Here is a 22,866-nt window from a genome sequence, read left to right as displayed (position 1 = left end):
GAGAGGTTTCCAAGCTCCTTGCAGGTTTTCCCTCGAGTTTCCAGAAGCAAGAGCGGGAGCAGTAGTGATCATAGCGGGAATAAACGGAGCAGATTCACTCATTAAGACGTGATCTAACATCAAGTCTTCTTTATTTTGATTGATACTAGATTGACAAATTTTGACATCAACGAATGTGATTGTTATAGTTGGTTCATCTAGTCTCATTGATGACTCTTGCAGAACAGTTACAATATTACTAGATGCTACGAAGTTAACTATTAACGATGTATTGTATTCAATCATATCTTTGAATAATCTATTAAGTCTTAAAGATATACCTCGAAAAAGTTATCATCTTGAGACCAAAACTGAAAATATTAAGAAATATTTATATATTACTTCAACTGCTTCATCCCAGAAGCACGATCTAGGATCCATTTTATAAAAAGTATACTATTCTACTTACAATATTCATATTAGTATCAATAAAGGGCTGGAAAATTTATCTTTAATGAATATAAATCAACCGAAGCCCATGAAAATCTAATCAACTATCGACTCCTTAAAAATGTCACTTGAAATGTCATGATAATATATCTGGAAATGTCGCCAGATATTTTATTCTTAGTTCAAAATGAATAGACACCTTTTAGAATTAGTCAATGTCTTAAACAATGGAAGAAAGTCAAAAAAATCTATAAAAGTCTTAATTGGCTATTTCACCCCCTTTTAGAATTACCTCTAGATCAGAGAATTGGAATTTCATACCTACATGTCTTTTTATTTTTTTTATTTTTTTTGTTGAGGGTCATACCTACATGTCAAAACCACACAAAATCTACACTTGAATTAATAGATCTCAGACCATATTTAAGGTAAGAAGTTGAAAAATAAAGGCCTCAACTTTGGGACATAAAGAAAAATGGGTCCGTGGGTATATAGACCAAAATAATATTCAAAAAAAGTTTATGATCCAATCTTCCCAAAACATGGATATTTAGTCCTTTTACATTATGGACATAATAACCCATTCTTTATGAGAGAACTACCGTCCATGTCCCTCCTACAAAAATCACGGGATTTTTAATTTTCCAGGGTGAATTTGGAATGTTTCTAATGTGGGCGTGATTTAGGGGATTTAAAGCAATTAACGTATAAATCCGAAATTTATTTATCTCTATCTTCTAACCGTTTTGGAAAGCAAATCTATTTCCAAATCAATTCACAACAAATCGTAACCAAATCAATTTTCTCTCTCTTTACAGATTTGGAAACCAAATCAATTTTTTCTCTCTTACTATGTAAATTTTTTTCGATTCAAATCAATTTTCTCTCACTTAACTTTCAGATTTGGAAATAGTATATTTTCTAGGATCAATTTAGCGTGATTTGAGGGTTAATATACAAAACATATATATCACTTTCTCTCACTTAACTTTCAGTTTTGGAAATAGTATATTATTCTGGGAACATTAAAGCAACATATGTTTTCGTTTTTACTCATACATAAATACACATAGAATACAAATTATGCAACAAATACGTAAATTATGTATTATTTATGACGAGAAACCGTCATTTGTCAAGTATACAACATAATTTATCAAATGTATGTGGGTCTTGTTCAATAAATTACACATAATTTCTTTTACATTCATCCTTTACATTCTGTTACAAAAAAAAGTACAAAATCTTCTTTGGTTCAAAAATGGTGCCCATCCATGTACTCTCCATTAGTTTCGTTGACTCACTTTGATTTGATGATTCTCTTTGAAATTTCATCTGGTATATCAAATCTACACACATAATACACATACATTAAAGAAAAAAAAATTATATATTGTATTATAAACTACATGTACAGTTTTGTAAATTATATACAATGTTTGTCAAATTTTGACAACATTTGAAGGTTTTGAGTAGTTTGGTAAACTTATCAAGGCTACTGTTGTGGGTGAAAAGTACACGTAATGATAAATAAATAATACATAATTTATGCGCACTTATACATAAATTATATACATAATGGTAAGAACATGAAGATATACGTAAATTATATATACATTATTGCAAAGTACACGAGATTTGATAGTAAAGCGAAGTATTTCTACTAATGAAATGAGTACTGTTTTGGTGTTAAAGTACGGGTAATGTTCTATAAATTACCCATAATTAACTATGAATTGTGGTAATTTACGATACAATACATGTACTGTAAATTCTGTTATGAGTAACCGTACGAAAGAACAAATGTTTCATAAATCCGTACGGATTGAAAACCAGATTTGAAGGAAAAAAAATGAGAATATCATTAAGCTTAAACTACAAATCTAAGGATATCTGCTATGATGATTGATTGCAATAATGTCAAACTCGAGTTGAAGGATTAAACATCAAGATAAAAAACATAAATAAAATTTTAAGAGAGAGAAAGAAAATAAACATCAAACATTCGATTGATGATTGATAATCTGATCTCACGAAATATCAGAAACAACAGAAGATTAAACATAGATCTAAAGAAATATGATATTATCACTGGATTCAAACATAACATACTAACTTTGAAGGAATCATTGAATAAGGAATAAACATAAAGATCTTAAGCAGTTATGAAAATTTTAGAGAGAGAAAATAAACATCATACATTCGAAGTTAATGAATTAGTAAACAGATCTTATAGATATGAATCATAAATCTGATACGTTTTATAATAAAGCGAAATAATTAGGGTTTTAGTTATAAGAAGAAATATTAGATATTAACAATGGTGTTTATAAAGATTTCGAAAGTATTAAACCTGATAAATGATGAATTTGGACAGCAATATAATGTAGAAGAAGAAGATTTCCTGAGTTTAATGGAGGTTTGTCAACTAAATCGGTTTTAGAGAGATCAAATAAAGAGTTTCCGTTACTGAAAATAATGAAGATATCCTTACTTTGAATAGAAACATGATTGGAGAGAAATATGGGAGATAATAATGAAAATATCCTTACTTTGAATAGAAACATGATTGGAAAGAAATATGGTAGATAAATATGGAAAAAGATATGCATATATTTCGAAGATAAATCAGTTATAAAATATGGAAAGGTTAGATTAGGGATTATGAAATAATATTTATTCTAGAGATTTGTGTTTTCTCTCTAGATAAGACCAAATGGACTAGATATCCATTTATATTATTTTTTTGGTTTTAAAACCCTTTATAAGATTAGAGAGGATTATATCTACTATTAGGACCCGTTTGTTGGACTATAAACCCAAAAATTCAAAGAAAAATCTCTGGAGCATAAAGACTTGATCAATCAAGATTGATTTAGGAAATATATTTATTGTTTAGCCCAAAAGTTTACTAAGTTGCTATTGCCCCATAATATCCATCTTCATCTTCCACTTATCTCAACATCACCAATTTTGGCCACCATTTTCTTCTCCCTTTCCGCTGTAGCAGGGCAGTAGATCAACACCCTAATTCCTGAAAACCCAAAAACGCAATAATAATATAAATGAAACCCCTAAAAAAGATTAGGACTTCTTCTTTTAATTGAACTAGAAGATAAATCAGAGAATATGTATTACCATTATCAAAGAGTCCAAAGGGATTTACCAGAGCAGCGACGTAGATGAATTGATAGATTCAACACTATGTTATATACCTAATTCGGCCACCATTAAAATAAGATGCTTGAAATCTTGATAAACTAGTTTTACATAAAGCACATGGAAAATTATTATCAAGTGATTGATTACAAGATTTTTCTTACGTATTGTAAATAAGATTCAAGAGTCAGGGTTTCAAATTGAGATTTAGAAGTAATACTCCGAAACCCAATTAGTTTGAAACCCACATAGTGATTTGGTATCAAAATTGGGTAAGGATTTGGTGACAAAAATTTGGTATGAATTTGAATGGAAGAAGATAGTTTTTAGAGAGAGAAAGAGAGGAAAAAGAAGAGAAAGCGAGGAAGAAGAGAAAATTAAAATGGCGGTCGGACTTTGTGGTGGCCGAATTTGTGGGATTGAGATGAGAGGAAGATGAAGATCAGGGACAAGAGACAGCTTAGTAAATTTTTGGGACAAAAAAAATGTCCCCTAAGTTAATCTTGATTGACTAAGCAAAATCGATGCTTTTGGGCATTGAACTAGCTAGACTTCTGAACGCAAGAAAGTGTATCTTCGAGGGAGACTCAAAAAATTTGATCAAGGCTTGCACCTCACCAATTGAAGACTCCCCGTAGAGAATTAGAAGCGTAGTCGCAGAAATCTTTGATCGTCTGAATACTTCTGAAGAATTCAGGTTCAAACCTACACATAGAGAAACCAATTTTGTGGCTCATAATCTCGTTAAATATGCAGTTGATAACCGAGTTGTAAACACTTGGGTAGGCCAAGTACCACCTATATGTATCTTGGTTGATAGTCTTCACATTACTTCTTTAATTCTTAATGAATAATAGGCTAAAGTCAAAAAAATTCTTTATTGCCAACAACCCTTGGTTGGAGTGGTAAGAGGTATAATCTTCCACCTAGAAGTCAAGGGTTCGAGGTACACGCTTCTCGTGGAGAATTTTCTTTGCCCAAATCGGTCAAAATATAACAAACAAACACCACCTCAAAGGCTTAAACAATGTGCTCCTTTTATGATGCGACCATTTCAATGTGCTATTTTTCCGCTTCTCCTCACGCTCATCCTTTCTCTCTTTCTTTCTCTCTCTTCCCATCACTCTCTCTCTCTCTCTCTACGGAGTGAGAGATGGCGATTGTTGTGGTAGATACCATTGTTGGTATCGTCATCCTTATGCTGGCTCTGATCTTCTTTCTCCTCCTCTTGGCTTGTAAGCCATGGCGGTTCTTCTATTCTCCCTCTTCTCTCAACCGCTCGATCAAGGTAATTTAACTGAAACCCCAAACCGCGAAACCATTTTCTCTCTAATAAATTGTTACAAATTCTCTTGATTTGAACACATTTGGTCGCACGTTCATGCAAGTCAAGCTATATGATGCATTTGGAATTTTTGAACGTTTGAGTAAGCTTTAGGTACTTTTTGGGAAGTCTAATTGAACTGGGATTAAGATCTAACTAGTAGTTTTGGAATTGACTTTTTAAACTAGGGTAAGTTTTAAATTTGTTTAGTTTATTATGTGAGATTGAGGGTTGATTTCGGTTTCTCTCATTTTTCCTGTTGTTTAAATGTTTGAATTTGATGCAAATGTTGAAGTTTTGATGAAAAATTGTTTCATTTCTTGTTTTGAATATGGGTAGTTTTAGCTCCTCTTGATATCAATATCACGTTAATTTCTGTCGGGACTTTGATGTTGTGGCGAAATCGAAAATGTTGAATGAGGAGATCTAGAAATGAGAAACAAGAAGGCAAAAATAGGAATTAAAACCCTAAATATGATTATGTGCTTTTAAACCTTGTAAGTTTTGACTTGTTAGATCTTATTGAATTATAGAGGTTATTTGTCATATGCCGTAATATTGAGTATCTTAGTAAAATAGTTGACGTACTAATTACGAAATATGTTACATTGAATGCTCAGAGATACGGAAACAAATCATTGTTTAGTCGCTCAATTTGGTTTTTATGTTTGTAATTGTTACTATAAATGATCTGACCTCATTCTTAGACCATGGGTCATACCAATGTCCATATATTACATTATTACCTGGAAGTTTTGAATAACTTAAGTTATGACGCAGTTATTAATATCGGATTGAAGTTGGGTTTGAAGTTTTAGAAAATGGTTATTAATCTCACTATGTAGCGTTTCTTTTGAAATTCTATGGAGTATCCCTCCATTCATTTATGTTTATTTTATTTGCCTTCCTACACATAATACATGAAAGATTGTCATTGTGTTTTCGTTCCTTCTTTTTTTTTTCCTTTTCGTTCGAACACTTTATTTAGATTTTAGACTCCACAGTCTAGATACTAGAGTAAAAGTTTAATTTCCTTGTCCTCTTTATTTTACATGTTCTCATGGTAAGAAGGTATAGGAATGTCACATTGTTAAATGTTAGATAGTTGTATTTTCCGTAATCGCACTTTTTGAGTATCTATGGTTCCTTTCCGTGTAGGTTTTAGACCTGGAAAGACCTCTTGTTTCAGAAGATGAGGATCAGGTGTCGATCCCAACCAACAATTTTGCAAGAAATTTGGTTTCAGAGGGCTCTAGTATCCATGTGGAAGATCATTTCAGCTCATCGGCCCAACATGGACTTGTTTGCAAGCAGAGGGTTCCATCTTTAGAGGCTCATGTTACCCAAGGTATTTTAAAATTATTCTGTATTGCTTTTATAATTAATTTCTCTCTTATTCAATTTCTCTCTTATTCAAAGTTATTACTTATTAGCCTGTCTAATTCAGTTGTCAGAAATTTCAACTTATTTCTGTTTATTGTTTCCAGGTGAAAGCTTGGTTCTAGATGTAATTTCTGATACTTCGGAGGATCTTCTGCTTGGTCAAACACTGAAGCGCACATTTTTACCAAATCGCTTAATTGAGGAGCAGAAACGCATCAAGAAGGAAGAACCAAATTATGATACGACTTCTTTTCTCAACAATTATCAAGAGTTAACGCCTAATGATGTTGCAAATCAAAGTACTGTCCATTCCTTCACTTTTGTATTATAATTTACATTTTAAGTGGTACTCAGACTTGTGTTGAAGAACATCTTCTGAATATGAAAAACATGTCATCCTATCTTTTTGTTAGAAGTGCAGGAAGCAGCCTGACTCTTGAAGTTATATCTGGTCCTTGTCTGGGGCTTCGGTTTTCCATACTATCTACAAATACTTCTAGGTTACCATTGACCCTCGGGAGAGTTCCCCCAAGTGATCTTGTTCTGAAAGATGCAGAGGTTTCCGGGAAGCATGCAATGATTAAATGGAACTTAAATGTAATCATGTTCTTCCTATTGTTTATCTTATTATATCAGATTGTCGACTATCATCAATATCCATGGTATTACAAGTTTGACTAACAATACAGAAACTGAGATGGGAGCTGGTGGATATGGGAAGCCTGAATGGAACATTCTTGAACTCCCATCAGGTCAACCATCCTGATGTTAGAAGTAGACAATGGAGTGAACCTGTTGACCTTGCTAATGGGGACATAATAACTCTTGGTACAACATCAAAAGTAACTGTAAGTAGAAGAGCCATTACTACCTACTGGTTACTCCAATTTATTCTTGAAAATCTAAATGAAGTGAAGAGGTTGCAACTTGGATAATATCCACTAAGAGAGTAAATTTTGAAGACTAATATTAATTCGCTTTGTTATTTCTATGTATTTTCAAGCTAACTTGTTACACACTCTATAGCTGATGGTAGGTTAAAGAGTCATTATTTGTTCCAATATTTAATAGTTGATAGTGAGCAGTACTTACTAGGTGTGACTGAACCCTCTTTGTCTATTTGCCCTTTTCCATCTCTAACTTGTCTTTAAAAACCTAGATGGGGAGAAGTTGTAGCTTGAGTTATATCCACTAATACTAGTTATTACATGAGTACATTATGTCGAGTGAAGACTACTGGTTGCTCACTTTGAGATGTTCAAAATTTTTTAAGTTAACCAATTAAACTCGTTACCTCAATAATAGTTGAAGTCTGTGCCGGCTTAAATGTTAACTCCTTTTTTTTTTTCTCTTTCTTACACTTTCTCGGTTTGGCAGGTTAAGATCAAGCCTCATGCTGAACAACAAATTCCTTTTGGAATTGGTGTGGCTTCTGACCCTATGGCTATGCGTCGAGGAGGGAAAAAGTTTCCAATGGAAGACGTTTGCTACTACCAATGGCCTCTTCCTGGAATTGAACAGGTTTTGGTACCATTAATCGTACAATACCACTTTATGTTCTTCCCATTGGTTTCTTTAAACAAATGTCTCTTATGCAGTTTGGCTTATTTGGGATATGTGATGGGCACGGTGGACCCGCAGCTGCGAAAGATGCAAGCAAGTCAGTTTTCATTTCACACTATTCTATGTTGTAGACAGTAAAGTGTTCTTTTAAGGGTTTCAAGATTTTTGCTCACCACCTATTTCATCTGACAAAACCATATATATCTGCCTATTAGATTTGTTTTGACTTATCGGTGTTTCTTTATCTGGGATTTTTGGTCTCCATTACATGTTCGAGCATGTCGCATTTGAACTCATACTTAACTCCATATTGTCCAATATTTGGGAGGTATAAGACGTGTTACTGAAAAGCAGTAGCGACATTATTCTCCTATTTATTCATTTAATGAATTGTATTTTGTTTTTAGCCTATAAGCAGGATGTGAACAGCCTAAAAGCAGGATGCTATATGTTTAACAACAACTTCCCTTGGTTTCTTGTTCTTCAGAATCCTACCGGAGGCGGTCACTAATATATTGTCGGTTCCAGGAAAAAAAGAGATGGTTCTTTCTGGTTGTGATGCCTCAGACATCCTTAGAGATGCCTTTTTCCAGGCAGAAACAGCTATGCATCATCAGTATGAGGTTTTGACCCCAACATTGCTTCCTTCGTTAGTTCTCTCTATTCTGCATTTTTCGAGATGATGAAAAAAAGTCATTTGTTTGAACACTCGTATAGTTACATGTGTGTATCTTATTACTTGGTGTGGAAGAGTTTGAAAGCATTTATTTATGTATAACGACCTAAACTTTTTGGGAAGTTTTATAAGGCCTCCCCAATTTTGTTAAAAGGCCTCCCCATGAACCATTTTACCTGGTAAATTATCATTGAGGGGGGGCCTTTTAACAAAAATGAGGGGGCCCTATAAAATCTCCCAAACTTTTTCCAGGGTTGTACTGCAACACTGCTTTTGGTATGGATTAATGACCACGAACAACTGTTTGCGCAATGTGCAAATGTTGGGGATTCTGCCTGTGTTTTGAGGTATGTATTCAGTATTTGTTCTTCACTTGATTGTATCAATGCATAAACACACTCTGATTGCGGGGTTTAACTGTTTAGTTTGTGGTTTCTTGGCCATCATTAGTTGTAGACAATGTTTTGAGGCGATCACTTGATGCTTCAAAGCATAACTATTTGAATTGGAGAATAAAATGTGGGCGTCTTAAGTCCCTATTTATTTTTGAGTTGTTGGGCAACACAAAAATAATAGTATTTTTGTTTATTAAACAATAAACACTCGGGACTTTATATTATGGTAGTAAGTAGAAAAACTATGTTTTCCTTACAAAAAAACAATAGTTAACGCCTTTTAAGCGTCGAGGCTTGCGACTCGAGGTGCCACCTAGTCTTTGTGATTGTGAGAGTGAACCGCCTTGAGGCGTACAAACATATTCTAAAACATTGGTTGGGCATAAACTTGTTTCTCTCGTTTTCTGTACTTCATGGTTGAACATACGGAACCGACCTGCACAGAGAAGAATCTAAACTGTTTACAGACCCAGAAGCTGATTAGATTACTTTCTCTTTCTTAATTTCTACTCAATTCTATTCAGTGCTTTCTTGTATGTGTTTGCTTCCGGTATTTCTAGTAGAAGTAGCTGATTTCAATAAAAAATGAGATATCTTGCAGTATGGATGGTGATCAGATCAAGATGACAGAAGATCACAGAATAACTAGTCAGACTGAAAGAAGGCGGATAAACGAAACTGGGGACCCATTGAGAGATGGTGAAACCAGGTTATGCGGTAACGGATAATGATTTGAGTTCCTATTTCTCACGTATCAATTCCTTCATCAATAATCAGCTAAACTGACTTTTTTTTTCTTTTCACTTCTTTTAGGTTTGAATCTTGCTCGCATGCTTGGTGATAAATTTTTGAAAGAACAAGAGGCTCGCTTTAGTTCCATTCCTTATATTAGCCCAGTTGTGCATATAAACAAAGACAACAAGGCTTTTGCTTTAATGGCAAGGTACTACTGATATATGAACTTCGTATCCTCTTTGTTTGTGTACCTAAAAGAGCGATATGGTTGAAATTTGTTACACTTCATACCTGTTGAAATTTAAATTTGCCCTCTAGGATTAGACTTAAGCCTTATTCAGTCCATTTCACTTTATTTTATTTTACCTTTTTGATGGGCAATAGGTTGTAAGAAACACTTTTACACAGACAAGTCTAGGTCAGACACCTCATTGGAGCCTTCATGTACAATAAATTCTCTTTCAATTATGAAGTGAGTTGAGAGAAGGCGGAAATCCTACTCATTACCTCAGTGTTACCAAAGAACTTTGTGTAGTGGTTTTCAACCACGCCAAATCCATTTTTGGGAACCATAATATGACATCTCCTTCTTTTTTCACAACTGCAGTGATGGCTTATGGGATGTCGTTAGCGTCAAGAAAGTGACACAACTCGTCCTTCAGGCATGTATACTAATATTTGTTTTCTTCGGTATTTGCACTGCTTCTTTTAGATTTTTCTCATTTGGTACTTTGTGCAGGCAAAGGAGAAATATGCTTTAGAGAAAGGGAATATTGCAGAGAAGATCGCTAATTTCGTGTTAGGGGAAGCCAGAAATCTTCGGACGAAGGATAATACATCTGTCATTTTTTTGGATTTCGGTTGCTTGTCTAGAACTGCTCCCTTCATGTGAAGCTGATATTTAAAATGAATAAACCTTTTCATATTTGTAGAAAGTGTTTTTTTCCTTGTTTGTTTTCAGTCCATTCATATTCTATGATTATCGCATAATTTAGGGTTTGTTTCTTAAAAAATTTAGAACTAAAACCTTTCCAATTTGAGTCGTTCAGACCACTGATTGATGGTTGATGAGTTTCAAGTACATTCAGGAGAACTTGACATATAGGTCTCCTGATCCTCTTATACCTTGCGCATTCTCCATCAACTAGGTCACATTATTTGGTTACACTTGCATGTGGATGTTTGCGATTATGAAGGGAACGTAATACATCCTTGACAGCCAAGGAGGAAACGGAAACTCAGGGGTGGGTGTGTTTGCAATTCTCTTTCTCTTGGAATTGTCTATCTACCCACAAAGTCAATCTCTACAAGTCCTATTCTGTATTAAAGCAAACAATGTGATGATTTTTGGTTACTAGGAATGCATCACATTTTGATTACGAGCATAACAAAATTTTCCCAAAGAGGGAGGGATGGTGTGTTTGTGATTTAATTTTCTTGAAATCATTTATCTACAGACAAAAACCAATTTCTAATAGTTCTATTCTTCACTAAAACAAACAACATCGATTCCGAGCGGAGGATGGTTTCTTCGAGCGGGAGGACACAAGAATATGGAAGCAGGACACGATAAATGAGTGAAAGAAAGAGAAGATGAAGTGGTAGAGAACTAAAATGAGTTGGACAAATAAATGAAAAAATAATAATTACAAAAGTAACTAAAGTAAAAATGGAATGTTTGACAAACTTTGGGGCCAAATCAATCTCTCGGACACAATTGTTGGCAAATCGAACTCCGGGACGCAATTGAACCCAAATCAAACTTTTGGATACCATTGAAGCTAAATTGAACTTCCAGACACAATTGAGACCAAATCGATCAATTCGTCACAAATTTAGGGCGAGAACATTTTTTTTTTTTTGAGAAATCGACTACGATCTACGTTAGTCGCTACAAGACATTAATACATCATGAAGATGTGATGAGCACGATAACCGCCTAATTTAAACCATAATGAAAGAGGCCTAAAGCCTAACAATAAGAGGTCTAAAGCCTAACAATAAGAGGTCTAAAGCCCGACAAATTTCTTACAATATTTACATTATATATTGCCTAAATTACATGTGACAAATTTTGGTAAACTACTTCTACCGAGACTCGATTTCACGACCTCATGGACTTAAGAGGAGCTAGCACAGAATTAACACTACTTCTACTAATCCATTTTGATATGCTGCAACAAACATAGCCTCACGGACTCACGGTGAAATCGAGAGTTCAGAATCACACTAAACCCTTACTATTTGGCGCGTCAAAATACGCCCAAACTTAAAAGTTAGAAACCAAAGACCTGAAAAAAAATGGCGAAAAAGAGGAGAGCCGACGCACAAACAGAACCAGAAGCCGGAGTTACTGAGAAGAAAGAAGCGGAAGCTCAAACTAATGGAGAAACGAAGAGAGAGAAACATAAGAAGAAAAATAAGAGAGAGAAAGAAATACCCACTGTTACCGTTGCTTTACCTGGTTCCATCATTGATAACACACAATCTTATGAACTCGCTACTAGGGTAATTTCTTTCACTCCCAATTTCTTCCCCCAAATTTCAAACCCATTATTACTTGAATGGGTTTTCATCTCTTTTTCTTTTTGTGGGGATTAGACATTTCATTCATTTATGTATTATTGATTTGATAGTATTTCATTAATTTCTGTGAAATTTCTCTATTTGATTCTTCTCAGTTAGCCGGTCAGATAGCACGAGCTGTAACCATTTTCAGAATTGATGAGGTTAGTATTTCTAATTAGTTCTTGCAATGTCAAGATTTCGGAAAGGGGTAAAATTTATTGTTTTTTTTTTTTTGCAATTTTAAGCTAGGGATTGTTTATTTTAAGAAGTTTGAATCAATTAGATATAAAAATTTGAGCTTGTCCTAAATAAAAAAAATTTGTCCAAGCAGGTGGTCATATTTGATAATCTGAGTGAGACAGAAATTAATTCCAGTATAAAAACAGCGGAGGGTGGAGGTGATGACGAAAGTGGTTCCGAGTTTCTTATGAGGATTTTGAAATATCTTGAGACACCACAGTATCTAAGGAAAAGTTTGTTTCCAATGCATAACAGTTTAAGATATGTGGTATGAACATTATTCTTCACAAATTGTGATTTGTTTGGAAATATGTTTAAGTTTGATTTCTCTATAGTTCATGTAATTTTGTTTCTTTTCGAATTTTAGGGGTTGTTACCACCACTTGATGCTCCGCATCATCTGCGCAAGCATGAATGGGGTCCATATCGTGAAGGTAATCTTCTTTTTCCTCCCCAAGTGGATACCTTACGCTTCTAAGGATTGCTATTGTTCTGGATGATGTTTCATGGGTACAATTACGCAAGCCTGATCCCTACTATTGATCCGTGATTTTCTAATGTATCACCTCATTTTAAGGCTTATAAAAAGACGCTATTAAGAAATTAATCTGGATTGTCTGAGCAATGATCGTTCGTTTGAGCTCTGTTCAAACTTCAGTTAAAAAATTAACTCACCTTATAGGCTTACAGAAGTTATAAAATTGCAACTAAAAAGTTCAAAACTAGCTTATTTCTCTAAACCACACTCTTTTCCATGGAAATTGGTCCTATCAAGGACAACCTAATATTTTGATGCTTACATTAGGATTGGAGTTAATAATCTGTCAGCCTTTTGCGGATTGTTCTCTGCTTTTATCATTATTGTCACATTCTATGAGATCCTTCTATTTGTTAGTTTGTTGAACTGCATCTTCATGTTTATACAGGTGTTACTTTGGAGTCGAATTCTATGGGAACGCTAGTTGATGTTGGTTTAAGTAAGGTATAACTTGTTCATGATGCTTAGACAATGAGATTTCATCCTTATAATTGATATTTATTGTGAGTGTTGCATATATTATTCATGATTTGTTCTCTAGTGGTATTTCGAATTTTTTGCAGCCAAGCATGAGAAAACTATCCAATCAGTTTATATTGGGGTGGAAAAGTCCAATAGCGATAGTATTTGCTATCTGGTATAAGAAGTAAAGCACTAAACGTTTTAACAGACTAAAGTTTGGCTTCTTTGCTTTTACTGGATAGGTAGTGATGATTAGGTATTGTTATTTGTATGGGGTATTTATTTTGGAACTCCATTAGTTAGTTGAAATCTGCCTACCAGGTCATAGAAATTCGTGACATCTAGAAGAAATGTAACTTCTTTTTCATAATTCTTAATCAGGATTCATAATCTTAACTTCAAATATTACCTTGTTAAGCGTGATGGAGTTGAGCTTCTAAGTACTATACTCATTGATGTTTGGTATTGAAGTTTGAAAAATGGATTGTCTGAGAAGACTTGTGCAGCTCGCGTTATCTTTCTCTTTTGCACCTATAGCCAAATGGGATCCAGGAGAGGCAACCCCCGGCTAGGGTCAGTCGAACCGGACACAGAGATAGAGGGCCTCCTATTCAAAATTACTTGAAGAAGAATACATTTTCGATATTCAACCTCCACAAAGGGAGGCCACAACTCCGGGCTACTGTCTCCGTTACCAACCGCAATTCGATCCCTGTTACAATAAAACTGAAATTATTTTCTTCAAAAAATTCTCAAAATAGTTTGAATGTTATGGAAATATAGATAACAGATTAAGTGAAAAATAGTTGTAGAAAACAAGTCCTCGATCATCAACCAAATGGGACCTAAAATTTTAAACTCATCCTCTTCCAAGTGAGGGCTTAAGTTGCTCAGTCATGTTTGTGGAGAGTGAAAATTAATTTGTCAACATCAAATACCATCAACAGGCTCATTCTCTATAAGGAACAGTGTATAATCCAATAGCTTTTCTAACAGAATGATGCATGTATACCTGGAGACAAATAACATGCCAGTTCAAAAGACTCTGACCGAACACTTGTAGGAATACGTTACTTAAAGTACTTTGTGAACTTTTTATAATTATAGACATACCAGATTCAAATTCTCGTGGAGTAGTGAAGTTGGTAGAGAATAGCGTGGACATTTGTTTATATTTGCTTGTTTGTTGATTCTCTGCAACTCTTCTGCAGAACGTTGTTGTTGACCAAAAACTTGAGGCTGGAAAAAGGGTAACTGTAGCTATGGGAAACAATCGCTGCCTGGAAGCAGGTAAATCTTGATCTTTGTCCTCACAATTTACGCCTAATTGGAGTGACTATTCAATCATATTACGGGATATGCAGTTAGGAAGAGTGAGGTTTTTATTATGTATTTTTACCAAGTATTGGGCTTCTCCCTGTACATATTTGTCATGTTGATATTGTTTTAGTGTTCGTTTCGTAGTTTATTTTGCTTCAGTTATCTTTTGATCAAATTCAAATTATGGATGCCTTTTGCTAGTTATTATCTAACATTTCACAATCAAAATGTTTAAGCTATTCCAGTTTTGTAGATATATTTAACTCATTCCTTATTTTGATCATCGGAAATACTTCATTTCATCTGCACAGATACTTCGCGCAAAGTTGTCCCCTCGTCCACACCTAGAGAAGAAGTAGGATCATATTGGGGATATAAAGTGCGTTATGCACCCAATATCAGTTCTGTTCTTAAAGACTGCCCGTACGAGGTACTCATCTCCTACTAATTTTGAGCTATACATGTTCTTATACTATCTGACTAACCATTAAATGTATGAGAATTCTTCTAAACAGGGTGGATATGATCATAGGATCGGAACTTCAGAGCATGGAATCATTGTTAACTCTTCAGAGCATACTATTCCTGCATTCAGGTGCTCTACGTGTTTTATCTGGAAGTCGGTGTTCTCAAAGTGTAAATTATTGTCTTAGATGAGGCCACTTTCTGTTGTACTTCTCTTGCTGTTCTGTCCGTGTTTACTTGTGATATATGAATTTTTCTACTTTAAAATGGTAATCGAATTATTAGACTCTATGGCCCATTGCCTAAAAAAGAGGTCTACTTGAGAGTTTAGCTTGACATATGCATATACATATACATGCATGTATATATTGTTCCTGCAGTTTGTGGATCGATAAAGCAAAGTGTGAGATTTGCTAAGTAATGAGACCGTCCACCCGTAATGGAGTGCTAGGATTTACCTAGGATTGTCACAGTCTGGGTTCCTTCCTCCTGATTCGTTTTGTCTTGTTGTAGATCTACTCCTTGAGGTACTCATTATTCTCGTTTACTGGACAATCTTTTGATCCTACAGGCACCTATTGATAGCTTTTGGTGGACTTGCTGGGTTGGAAGAAGCCATTGAAGAAGATAGTAACTTAAAGGTACATACTAAATACATCCTGGTACAAAAATTCCCTTTCTAGAGAATACTGTGATCTGGACATCTGGTCTCTACAGTTGCTAGTGGAAATTTCATATCTGAAGAACATTACTTAAACAAATTCAGATTATGGTTACCTGCAACTGGATCAAACACCGAAATTAGGAATTTTAGTTGTCTAATTGACTTAGCAATTTCGCAGCCTTAATCTTGCAGACTTGAGGTTTCTGGTTTTATCTTAATTGGTTTACACGTAGTTGCAATCTTTTACCCTCATCTAATATGCATGAGGAAAACCCTTGTCATGATTCATGATGGTAATGGGGCTTCTGGTACCCACAGTGGGGAACAGAAGAGAACCCGACATAGCTGAATTGACAGTTCAAGTTAACTCCTGTTTCAAAACAACTAATCCGTATGGTGTCTCCTTTGTATAACTTGGTGAACCAAACAAGACTCCTGAAAGGCATTTCTGGTTTTGTTGTCGGTAGATTGTTCCGAGATTTTAGCCCTTATTGGTCTCCTAGAATTGCTTTCAGAGTTTAATCCGATCAAATCGAAAATAGGTATATTATAGAAACTGCAAATTCTTTTGACAGGGGAAAGATCCACGGGAGGTATTCGACTGTTACGTGAATACATGTCCTCATCAAGGCAGCAGAACAATTCGAACTGAGGTACCTCTTGATTGATCTTAACTTCTGATTTCAAATTTTCTATATTTGGACTCCTATACGGGTATCGCTTTCTGACATGTTGAGTGAAAGAAGGCCAGTATGTGGATAAGAGTAGATACGAGCATTCAAGTATCCTACACGGCTAAAATAACTAAAAAGTTATGTCTATGTTACATAGGATGAATCGATTTACAGGTTTATCTTTCTCCTTTACATTGTAAACAGACATCTGACATTTGAAACTGTTAATTTACAGGAAGCCATCTTCATATCACTACAATATTTCCAAGAACCGATTAATCGTGCAGTTACAGGTGTTTAACAATTGAACAACAGTGTAATCCTACCATCAAATTCACAGAGTTGACGATGCTTTGGATTGTTTGGGAGCAAAGCTTAAAGAACTCCAAATTGGAAATTTAACCCACTTCATAAGAAGTCTAGATTAGAATGCCGGGTTCATTCTCTTAGGTGTTATATTTATTTATGTTTTATGTTCCTTCAAATTTTGTATTAATACAAAATAGTAGTTTAAGCTGAAAGATGATAAGTTATTGAGGTACCTGAATTTACTTGTTTAAGTAGTCATGAGTAAAATGCGTATCAAAATTTGCCGCCTTTTTACTCAGACCCGCTGTCAATCTTCACATTCCCACGGACTCGGCAAGTCTGGGAAAACTTGGATTGGGTCTAATCTGTTGGGCGTGAACAACACGGACTCGGGCCAGTATGAGGCCCATGCGGAGTGCCAATAGTGAAGGTGAGCTTGAGCAAAAAAGGCGGGGCGCCTTTAGAGGCAACCAGAAAAACCTAATAATTTCAAGAAAAATAACCCTCAAACAGTAAAATAAAGGATGTTAAATTCTGAAATTACCCGGGTAATTTAAAAATTGGTTATAACGGTATCTTTTATGATTTTTAGGGCTAACTTTGTGACCATACATGTGAAGTATTTAGCAACACACTTATCTAACTAAGGATCATGTCTCTCAATTTCTCACAAACTCAAAAAATTCATGGCTTCTTCCTCTGTTCTCTTCTCTTCCCCAACCTTCATCAATCTTCCTTCTTCACCTCTCTCCTCCCACCCACGCCTTTCTCTCTCATCATCTTCCTTCTCCCTTTCTCACTCCTCATTTTCTCTCTCATCTTCTCTCTCCATTTCTCCATCTTTTAACATCTACCCAATTTCCTCCAAACCCAAATCTACTTCTCTCTCTTCCTTCTCTGTAAATGCCACTGCAGAGAAGAAAAAAGTCTTGATTGTTAACACAAACAGTGGTGGGCATGCTGTTATTGGGTTTTATTTTGCAAAAGAGCTTTTGAGTTCTGGTCATGAAGTTACAGTTTTGACAGTTGGTGATGAAGGTTCAGACAAGATGAAGAAACCCCCATTCAACAGATTCTCTGTTAGTACTTTTCCCCTTCTTTTTTTGTTCTTGGTTTTCATTTCTAGGGTTTGGGTAGGTGTTTTGATTACGAAATGATGAATGCAGGAGATTGTAAGTGCTGGTGGAAAAACTGTTTGGGGAAATCCGGCGGATGTAGCCAAAGTTGTTGAGGGCTCAGCATTTGATGTTGTGCTAGATAATAATGGCAAGGATTTGGATACTGTGAGGTTTGTTTTCTTCTTGTTGATATTTTGTAGTTATGGGTTAGGTTTTTTAGAGTTGTTTATTGTAATTAGCCCAATTTGATAGAAAAATAAGACGATTTTGATAGTTATTGAAGATTTTACTGCATTGATGAAGTAGCTAGATTGGGCATTTCGTCAATCGTGAAACGATTTCTTATATTTCCAAATCCGGGTCTGGATGGTATTTGGGGCATCCCATTTATCTCTTGGTAGTGTCTATTTAAGTGGGCAGATAAGATGCAAACATTTGTAGCTATATCTAAAACTTCGAATTCTTACACCCTATTATGTCGAACACATGTCGGCTAACTAACATTAACTGTATATGATAGTACTCGTCGAGGCATAAATGGGATGTGCAAAAATTCCCTTGATACTAACCGGAGCCTCAGTTTGAGTTTTAGGGTATGTCATTGTCAAGATTGGGTTGGAGAAGTTAGTTCAAATTTGAAGTTGTCTGTACCGATACTGATAAATTCAGAGGCAATCAATAGTGAACTTTATGATAACCCTTTCATGAAATTGATACTCATAACCTAGTTGAATATTACAGTTTGTAAGTATTTGATCAACAATTTTACGGACTTTCTATGACAATAAGAATTTCACATAATGCACGTATATGAAGTACCATTCGTGTAATTTCTAAATTCTAGACATAATCCTAATGTCATGAAATTTCATATGTATAGGCCTGTAATAGACTGGGCAAAGAGCTCTGGAGTGAAGCAGTTTCTGTTCATCAGTAGTGCAGGAATTTACAAAGCAACTGCTGAGCTTCCTCATGTTGAAGGGGTATGTATATGAATATTTTTCAACATACTATAATGAAATCGTTGAACTTTATCCATATTCGCCTCGATTCTTCCATCGATTTACTACCTTGTTTGTTTTGAATTGAGAGTTGCCTACAAGAACTCGCCAGTCGCCTCCATCTGATAGAAATTCCTCGTTCTGCCCCTCACAAGAATGAATCGCTTTTAACCATATCTTCCTTTTCGTCTTTTTGATGATTCGTCTAACATTTCGAGTCACCTTTAGCCTTTGCTTGCTCAAGTGAAATGACACTCTGTAGTTTTACAGGATGCTGTTAAAGCTGATGCCAGTCATGTAGCGGTAGAGAAATACATTGCTGAAACTTTCAGTAGTTGGGCGATATTCCGTCCTCAATACATGACTGGATCTGGAAACAACAAAGATTGCGAGGAGTGGTTCTTCGATCGTAAGTAAAACTTCAATTATTCATATCCATATCGAAAATCTTCTTATTAAGTAAAAAACTTTCGATATTGGAAAAAAACTTTACCGAACTTGTTTTAGGTGGTACATAAACTTGACATTGCATATCTACTTGTTCAGGAATTGTTCGAAACAGACCAATTCCAATACCCGGTTCAGGTATGCAACTGACGAACATTTCCCATGTTCGGGACTTATCTTCCATGCTATCAGCGGCTGTCGAAAATCCTGATTCATCAAGTGGAAACATTTTCAACTGTGTAAGTGATCGTGCCGTGACATTAGATGGAATAGCCAAACTTTGTGCTCAAGCTGCAGGTCTCCCGGTCAACATTGTTCATTATGACCCAAAATCTGTTGGAGTTGATGCAAAGAAAGCATTTCCGTTCCGAAATATGGTACTTGAAAATTCGGTCTAAATTTTGATTTCGTTATCTATATGTTAACTTTTAATCTGATTTGCAGAATTTGTGTTTCTGCAGCATTTCTATGCAGAGCCAAGAGCTGCTAAAGAACTACTTGGTTGGAAAAGCACAAGTAACCTTCCCGAAGACTTGAAGGAACGGTTTCAAGAGTATGTGAAGATTGGTAGAGACAAGAAAGAAATGAAATTTGAGCTCGACGATAAAATACTAGAGGCACTTAAAGTTCCAGTGACTGTTTAATTGACAGAAAACCTCAAGTCTTTTGCTCGAAATTCTTATCGCCTCTATGTACTAGTACTACATTATAGGGAATTCGATCTTACCCCAATCCTTTTTGTATCCTCTTGTTTTGATAATATATCAATTGTGACATCTCGATATTCAATTTGTTAATTAATGGAAAACATTCCAAACTGCTGAGACTTATGTCATGCATATGTATTGAAAGTAATTTGTATTCATTTATGTTAATTTTATACTGCGTAATTACTTAAGTAACCAAAGATTGATCATAATGCGGAGCAGAACTTATGTCGGTTATTAGTGTTAGCGTATCCATGTGTATTTCGGTTTTAGAAAAGGTGAGTCGGTGGGATTAGAGCTTTAGTGGCTATATAAACTAAAATCAACTTGGAGATATCTATGTCGAATTCTCACAAATCTCTTGTGTAATTTCATAGTGGAAATCATCGCGTCATTGTCGTCGTGGAGTACTTTTATAGTAAATACTAGGTATGACCCGTGCCTCCAACACGACTGTTATTGTTGAGTATTTTACGAGTTTAATTAAAAATACAATAAAATAATTACAAGTTATTGTATATAATGCACAACCCACATAGAATAACACTAATTATACTCAAATGGTGCCAATTCAGGTGCAAAGTTTCTCATTGTATCCGCTGAACCCAACTGTAAGGAGATTCTTAATCCTATGGTAGCTAAAATATTTTGAACATGAGACATATTTTATGGCTTGTTGGTCAATTACATCACTTTAGCACAAAGTCTATCAACTTATCATCCTTGCATGAGACTACTGACAAACCCATTCCTGCAGCAAGACTATGGTCTACGAACATCTATGCTCGGAAAATAAAGAAGTTGGGCATTCTATCGTGAATCAAATTGAGAATCTTAAGCAACTGGACTCAAATAACTACTCAAACATAACGACGAACAAACATTTTTCTCCTTTTCATGGATAAAGATCAAGTAGATCTCTTTATAGATCAGATAACGAACTTACTACAACCCGTAAACGCAAAGGATGCGTTCAAAGATTAAATCTCTTCGAAGTGACAGAAGTAATGATTTTAAATTGTTAAATGTAAAAGAGTCCAAAACGATTTAGTACAATTCTGCATATTACCGTCAGTTGACGATCAAATTTGGACAATAAACTACACATGTAATTACAAAAATGGTACATGCTCATCGCTTTGTCAACTGGAAAAATCCATCTTATCTCATTTTATAAATATCAAAAAATCAGAAGAATGATTAGCTACAATTAACTACTTTGTTTCTAGGAAATCGATGACGGTTGGTTGGTTTATTGGTTGGAACAACAAGTTCCAACATGCTGAAAGACTTCTTGCAGATGAGCATTAGGATGAAGTCCAAACGCTTATACCACAAATCAATTTCTATATATATATATATATAATTGATTAGATCACAGATAATAGCTAGAAATATATACAACGCGAAGAATACAGATCACTACACAGAGCTTCAAAGTACTTGTCTTTAGGTTTTCAATGGTCTCTTGATAATATCCAATGTTCCTCGTGGAAAATCATAACGAATAACTACAATAAAGCATTAACATAGTAAATTACTAGTCCCAAACACAAAATAAAATTCAAACCGCAAATTCTTTGTACGATAACAACAAAGAGCAATCAGCAAATACTTTCCATTGTGTTTTAGATATTTCTCTCAACTTCGGATGAGTTGCGAAACCTAGATTTTGTGTGTTACACATCAACCCCGCATCATGATATAATAGCAGTACAAGAAGTTTCATTTCTCTCAGACATTTGATCGAACACATATATGCCAGCTTTTAAATTACTAAATTTATTGATTAAATTCACAACAAAAATCAGACAGACAAAGAATGAGATACAAACCTACAAGAAGCTTCATTTCTCTCAGACATTCGATCGAAAACTTCTAAATAACTGAATTATTGATTAATGGTGTGTTTGGATGGCGGATTCATGAGTCCAAGTAACATTTTTTGGTTTGTTTGACAACTAATAGGAATCCTATGATTTATTATTATTTGAGTATTTTCAAACGCTTCTTTTAAAAACTATTGAATCAACCTTGTTTTCGAAACTCGTTTTTCCAAATATCGTTTCTTTCGAGAACTCTCCGTCTTCTTCGTAATTTTTTTCCGAGAACTATTTTTTACTTTTTCGTGATTTTTTTCAAAAATAGGTTTTCTCGAAAGGCGTATTTTTCTCAAAAAAAAAAATTCCCCAATTTTTTTGAATTTTTGGGTCGTAATAGAAGATATAGTCCTCTCTAATCCTATAAAGGGTTTCAAAACCAAATAAATAATATAAATGGATATCTAGTCCATTTAGTCTCATCTAGAGAGAAAACACAAATCCCTAGATTACATATTAATTTATAATACCTATACTAACCTTCTTTATATATAAAATCTGATTTACATTCTAAAATCCAAAATATCTTTTTTCCATTTTTATCTCCACATTCTCTCTCCAATCACGTTTAAATTCAAAGTAAATTCCATCTTCAATATATTCCGTAACTGAAATCTGGAAACTTTTTCTCTCTCTAAAAACGAAAGCTCCAATAAACCTCCATTAAACTCACCAGCAGCTGTACAAACCTCCATTGTTTCATCTTCGTTACAGCAGGAGTAAAAACCTCCATTGTTTATCTTCATTAGAGCTGCTGAAATCATCTTCTTCATCGTTAATGAGGTAAAACATTTTCTGTTTTATATGAT

The 22,866-nt window shown here is 34.8% G+C and overlaps 3 protein-coding genes and 1 long non-coding RNA gene across 6 annotated transcripts; 3 read left to right on the top strand and 1 right to left on the bottom strand.

Annotated features, from left to right (window-relative positions):
* Window positions 1–3,271: 3,271 nt before the first annotated feature.
* On the bottom strand, window positions 3,272–4,549 carry LOC147559247 (uncharacterized). Its single transcript, XR_015234543.1, has 2 exons — window positions 3,568–4,549; window positions 3,272–3,463 (listed from the first exon to the last, which is right to left on the bottom strand). It is a non-coding gene; the product is annotated as an uncharacterized LOC147559247 (long non-coding RNA).
* Window positions 4,550–4,610: 61 nt separating this feature from the next.
* LOC147559246 (protein phosphatase 2C 70-like) lies at window positions 4,611–10,764 on the top strand. Of its 2 annotated transcripts, none has more exons than XR_015234542.1 (13): window positions 4,611–4,876; window positions 6,071–6,260; window positions 6,400–6,594; window positions 6,717–6,892; window positions 6,985–7,143; window positions 7,673–7,816; window positions 7,894–7,955; window positions 8,346–8,481; window positions 8,787–8,881; window positions 9,531–9,638; window positions 9,743–9,872; window positions 10,272–10,326; window positions 10,404–10,764. XR_015234542.1 is itself a non-coding variant. In XM_086661107.1 (13 exons), exons 1-13 carry the CDS (start codon window positions 4,742–4,744, stop codon window positions 10,554–10,556), a joined length of 1,746 nt encoding a protein of 581 aa, XP_086517233.1. In that variant the 5' UTR covers window positions 4,615–4,741; the 3' UTR covers window positions 10,557–10,764. The 2 variants fall into 2 exon arrangements, 1 of the variants encoding a protein (XP_086517233.1); XM_086661107.1 differs by having other exon boundaries at window positions 4,615–4,876; window positions 9,531–9,646.
* Window positions 10,765–11,799: 1,035 nt separating this feature from the next.
* LOC147559245 (methyltransferase C9orf114 protein) lies at window positions 11,800–17,142 on the top strand. 2 transcript variants are annotated; one of them, XR_015234541.1, is made up of 11 exons: window positions 11,800–12,172; window positions 12,346–12,393; window positions 12,564–12,740; window positions 12,840–12,906; window positions 13,399–13,454; window positions 14,684–14,762; window positions 15,104–15,222; window positions 15,308–15,387; window positions 15,829–15,898; window positions 16,497–16,657; window positions 16,734–17,142. XR_015234541.1 is itself a non-coding variant. In XM_086661106.1 (11 exons), exons 1-11 carry the CDS (start codon window positions 11,966–11,968, stop codon window positions 16,894–16,896), a joined length of 1,047 nt encoding a protein of 348 aa, XP_086517232.1. In that variant the 5' UTR covers window positions 11,800–11,965; the 3' UTR covers window positions 16,897–17,142. The 2 variants fall into 2 exon arrangements, 1 of the variants encoding a protein (XP_086517232.1); XM_086661106.1 differs by having other exon boundaries at window positions 16,497–16,574; window positions 16,831–17,142.
* Window positions 17,143–17,556: 414 nt separating this feature from the next.
* On the top strand, window positions 17,557–20,287 carry CSP41A (chloroplast stem-loop binding protein of 41 kDa). The gene is made up of 6 exons (XM_086661105.1): window positions 17,557–17,983; window positions 18,071–18,192; window positions 18,903–19,005; window positions 19,294–19,432; window positions 19,570–19,847; window positions 19,932–20,287. The coding sequence occupies exons 1-6, from the start codon at window positions 17,591–17,593 to the stop codon at window positions 20,112–20,114; spliced, it is 1,218 nt and encodes a 405-aa protein (XP_086517231.1). The 5' UTR covers window positions 17,557–17,590; the 3' UTR covers window positions 20,115–20,287.
* Window positions 20,288–22,866: the final 2,579 nt, after the last annotated feature.

This window comes from Eschscholzia californica, unplaced genomic scaffold (assembly GCF_041429995.1).
Source record: "Eschscholzia californica isolate CP2 unplaced genomic scaffold, dmEscCali1.0.p SCAF_2, whole genome shotgun sequence".
NCBI classification, from domain to species: Eukaryota; Viridiplantae; Streptophyta; class Magnoliopsida; order Ranunculales; family Papaveraceae; genus Eschscholzia; species Eschscholzia californica.
Note: the sequence above shows the minus strand (reverse complement) of the source record. Positions and strands in the feature narration are given on the sequence as shown.

Bases quoted from the DNA above. Each gene is read 5' to 3' on its own strand.
- CSP41A (XM_086661105.1), top strand. From the start codon at position 17,591: ATGGCTTCTTCCTCTGTTCTCTTCTCTTCCCCAACCTTCATCAATCTT. The intron at 18,193-18,902 runs GTTTGTTTTCTT...TCATATGTATAG, and splicing joins AAGGATTTGGATACTGTGAG to GCCTGTAATAGACTGGGCAA. The intron at 19,433-19,569 runs GTAAGTAAAACT...CTACTTGTTCAG, and splicing joins CGAGGAGTGGTTCTTCGATC to GAATTGTTCGAAACAGACCA.
- LOC147559246 (XM_086661107.1), top strand. From the start codon at position 4,742: ATGGCGATTGTTGTGGTAGATACCATTGTTGGTATCGTCATCCTTATG. The intron at 6,595-6,716 runs GTACTGTCCATT...TTAGAAGTGCAG, and splicing joins TAATGATGTTGCAAATCAAA to GAAGCAGCCTGACTCTTGAA. The intron at 9,873-10,271 runs GTACTACTGATA...TCACAACTGCAG, and splicing joins GCTTTTGCTTTAATGGCAAG to TGATGGCTTATGGGATGTCG.
- LOC147559245 (XM_086661106.1), top strand. From the start codon at position 11,966: ATGGCGAAAAAGAGGAGAGCCGACGCACAAACAGAACCAGAAGCCGGA. The intron at 15,388-15,828 runs GTGCTCTACGTG...TTGATCCTACAG, and splicing joins CATACTATTCCTGCATTCAG to GCACCTATTGATAGCTTTTG. The intron at 16,575-16,830 runs GTACCTCTTGAT...GTTAATTTACAG, and splicing joins GCAGAACAATTCGAACTGAG to GAAGCCATCTTCATATCACT.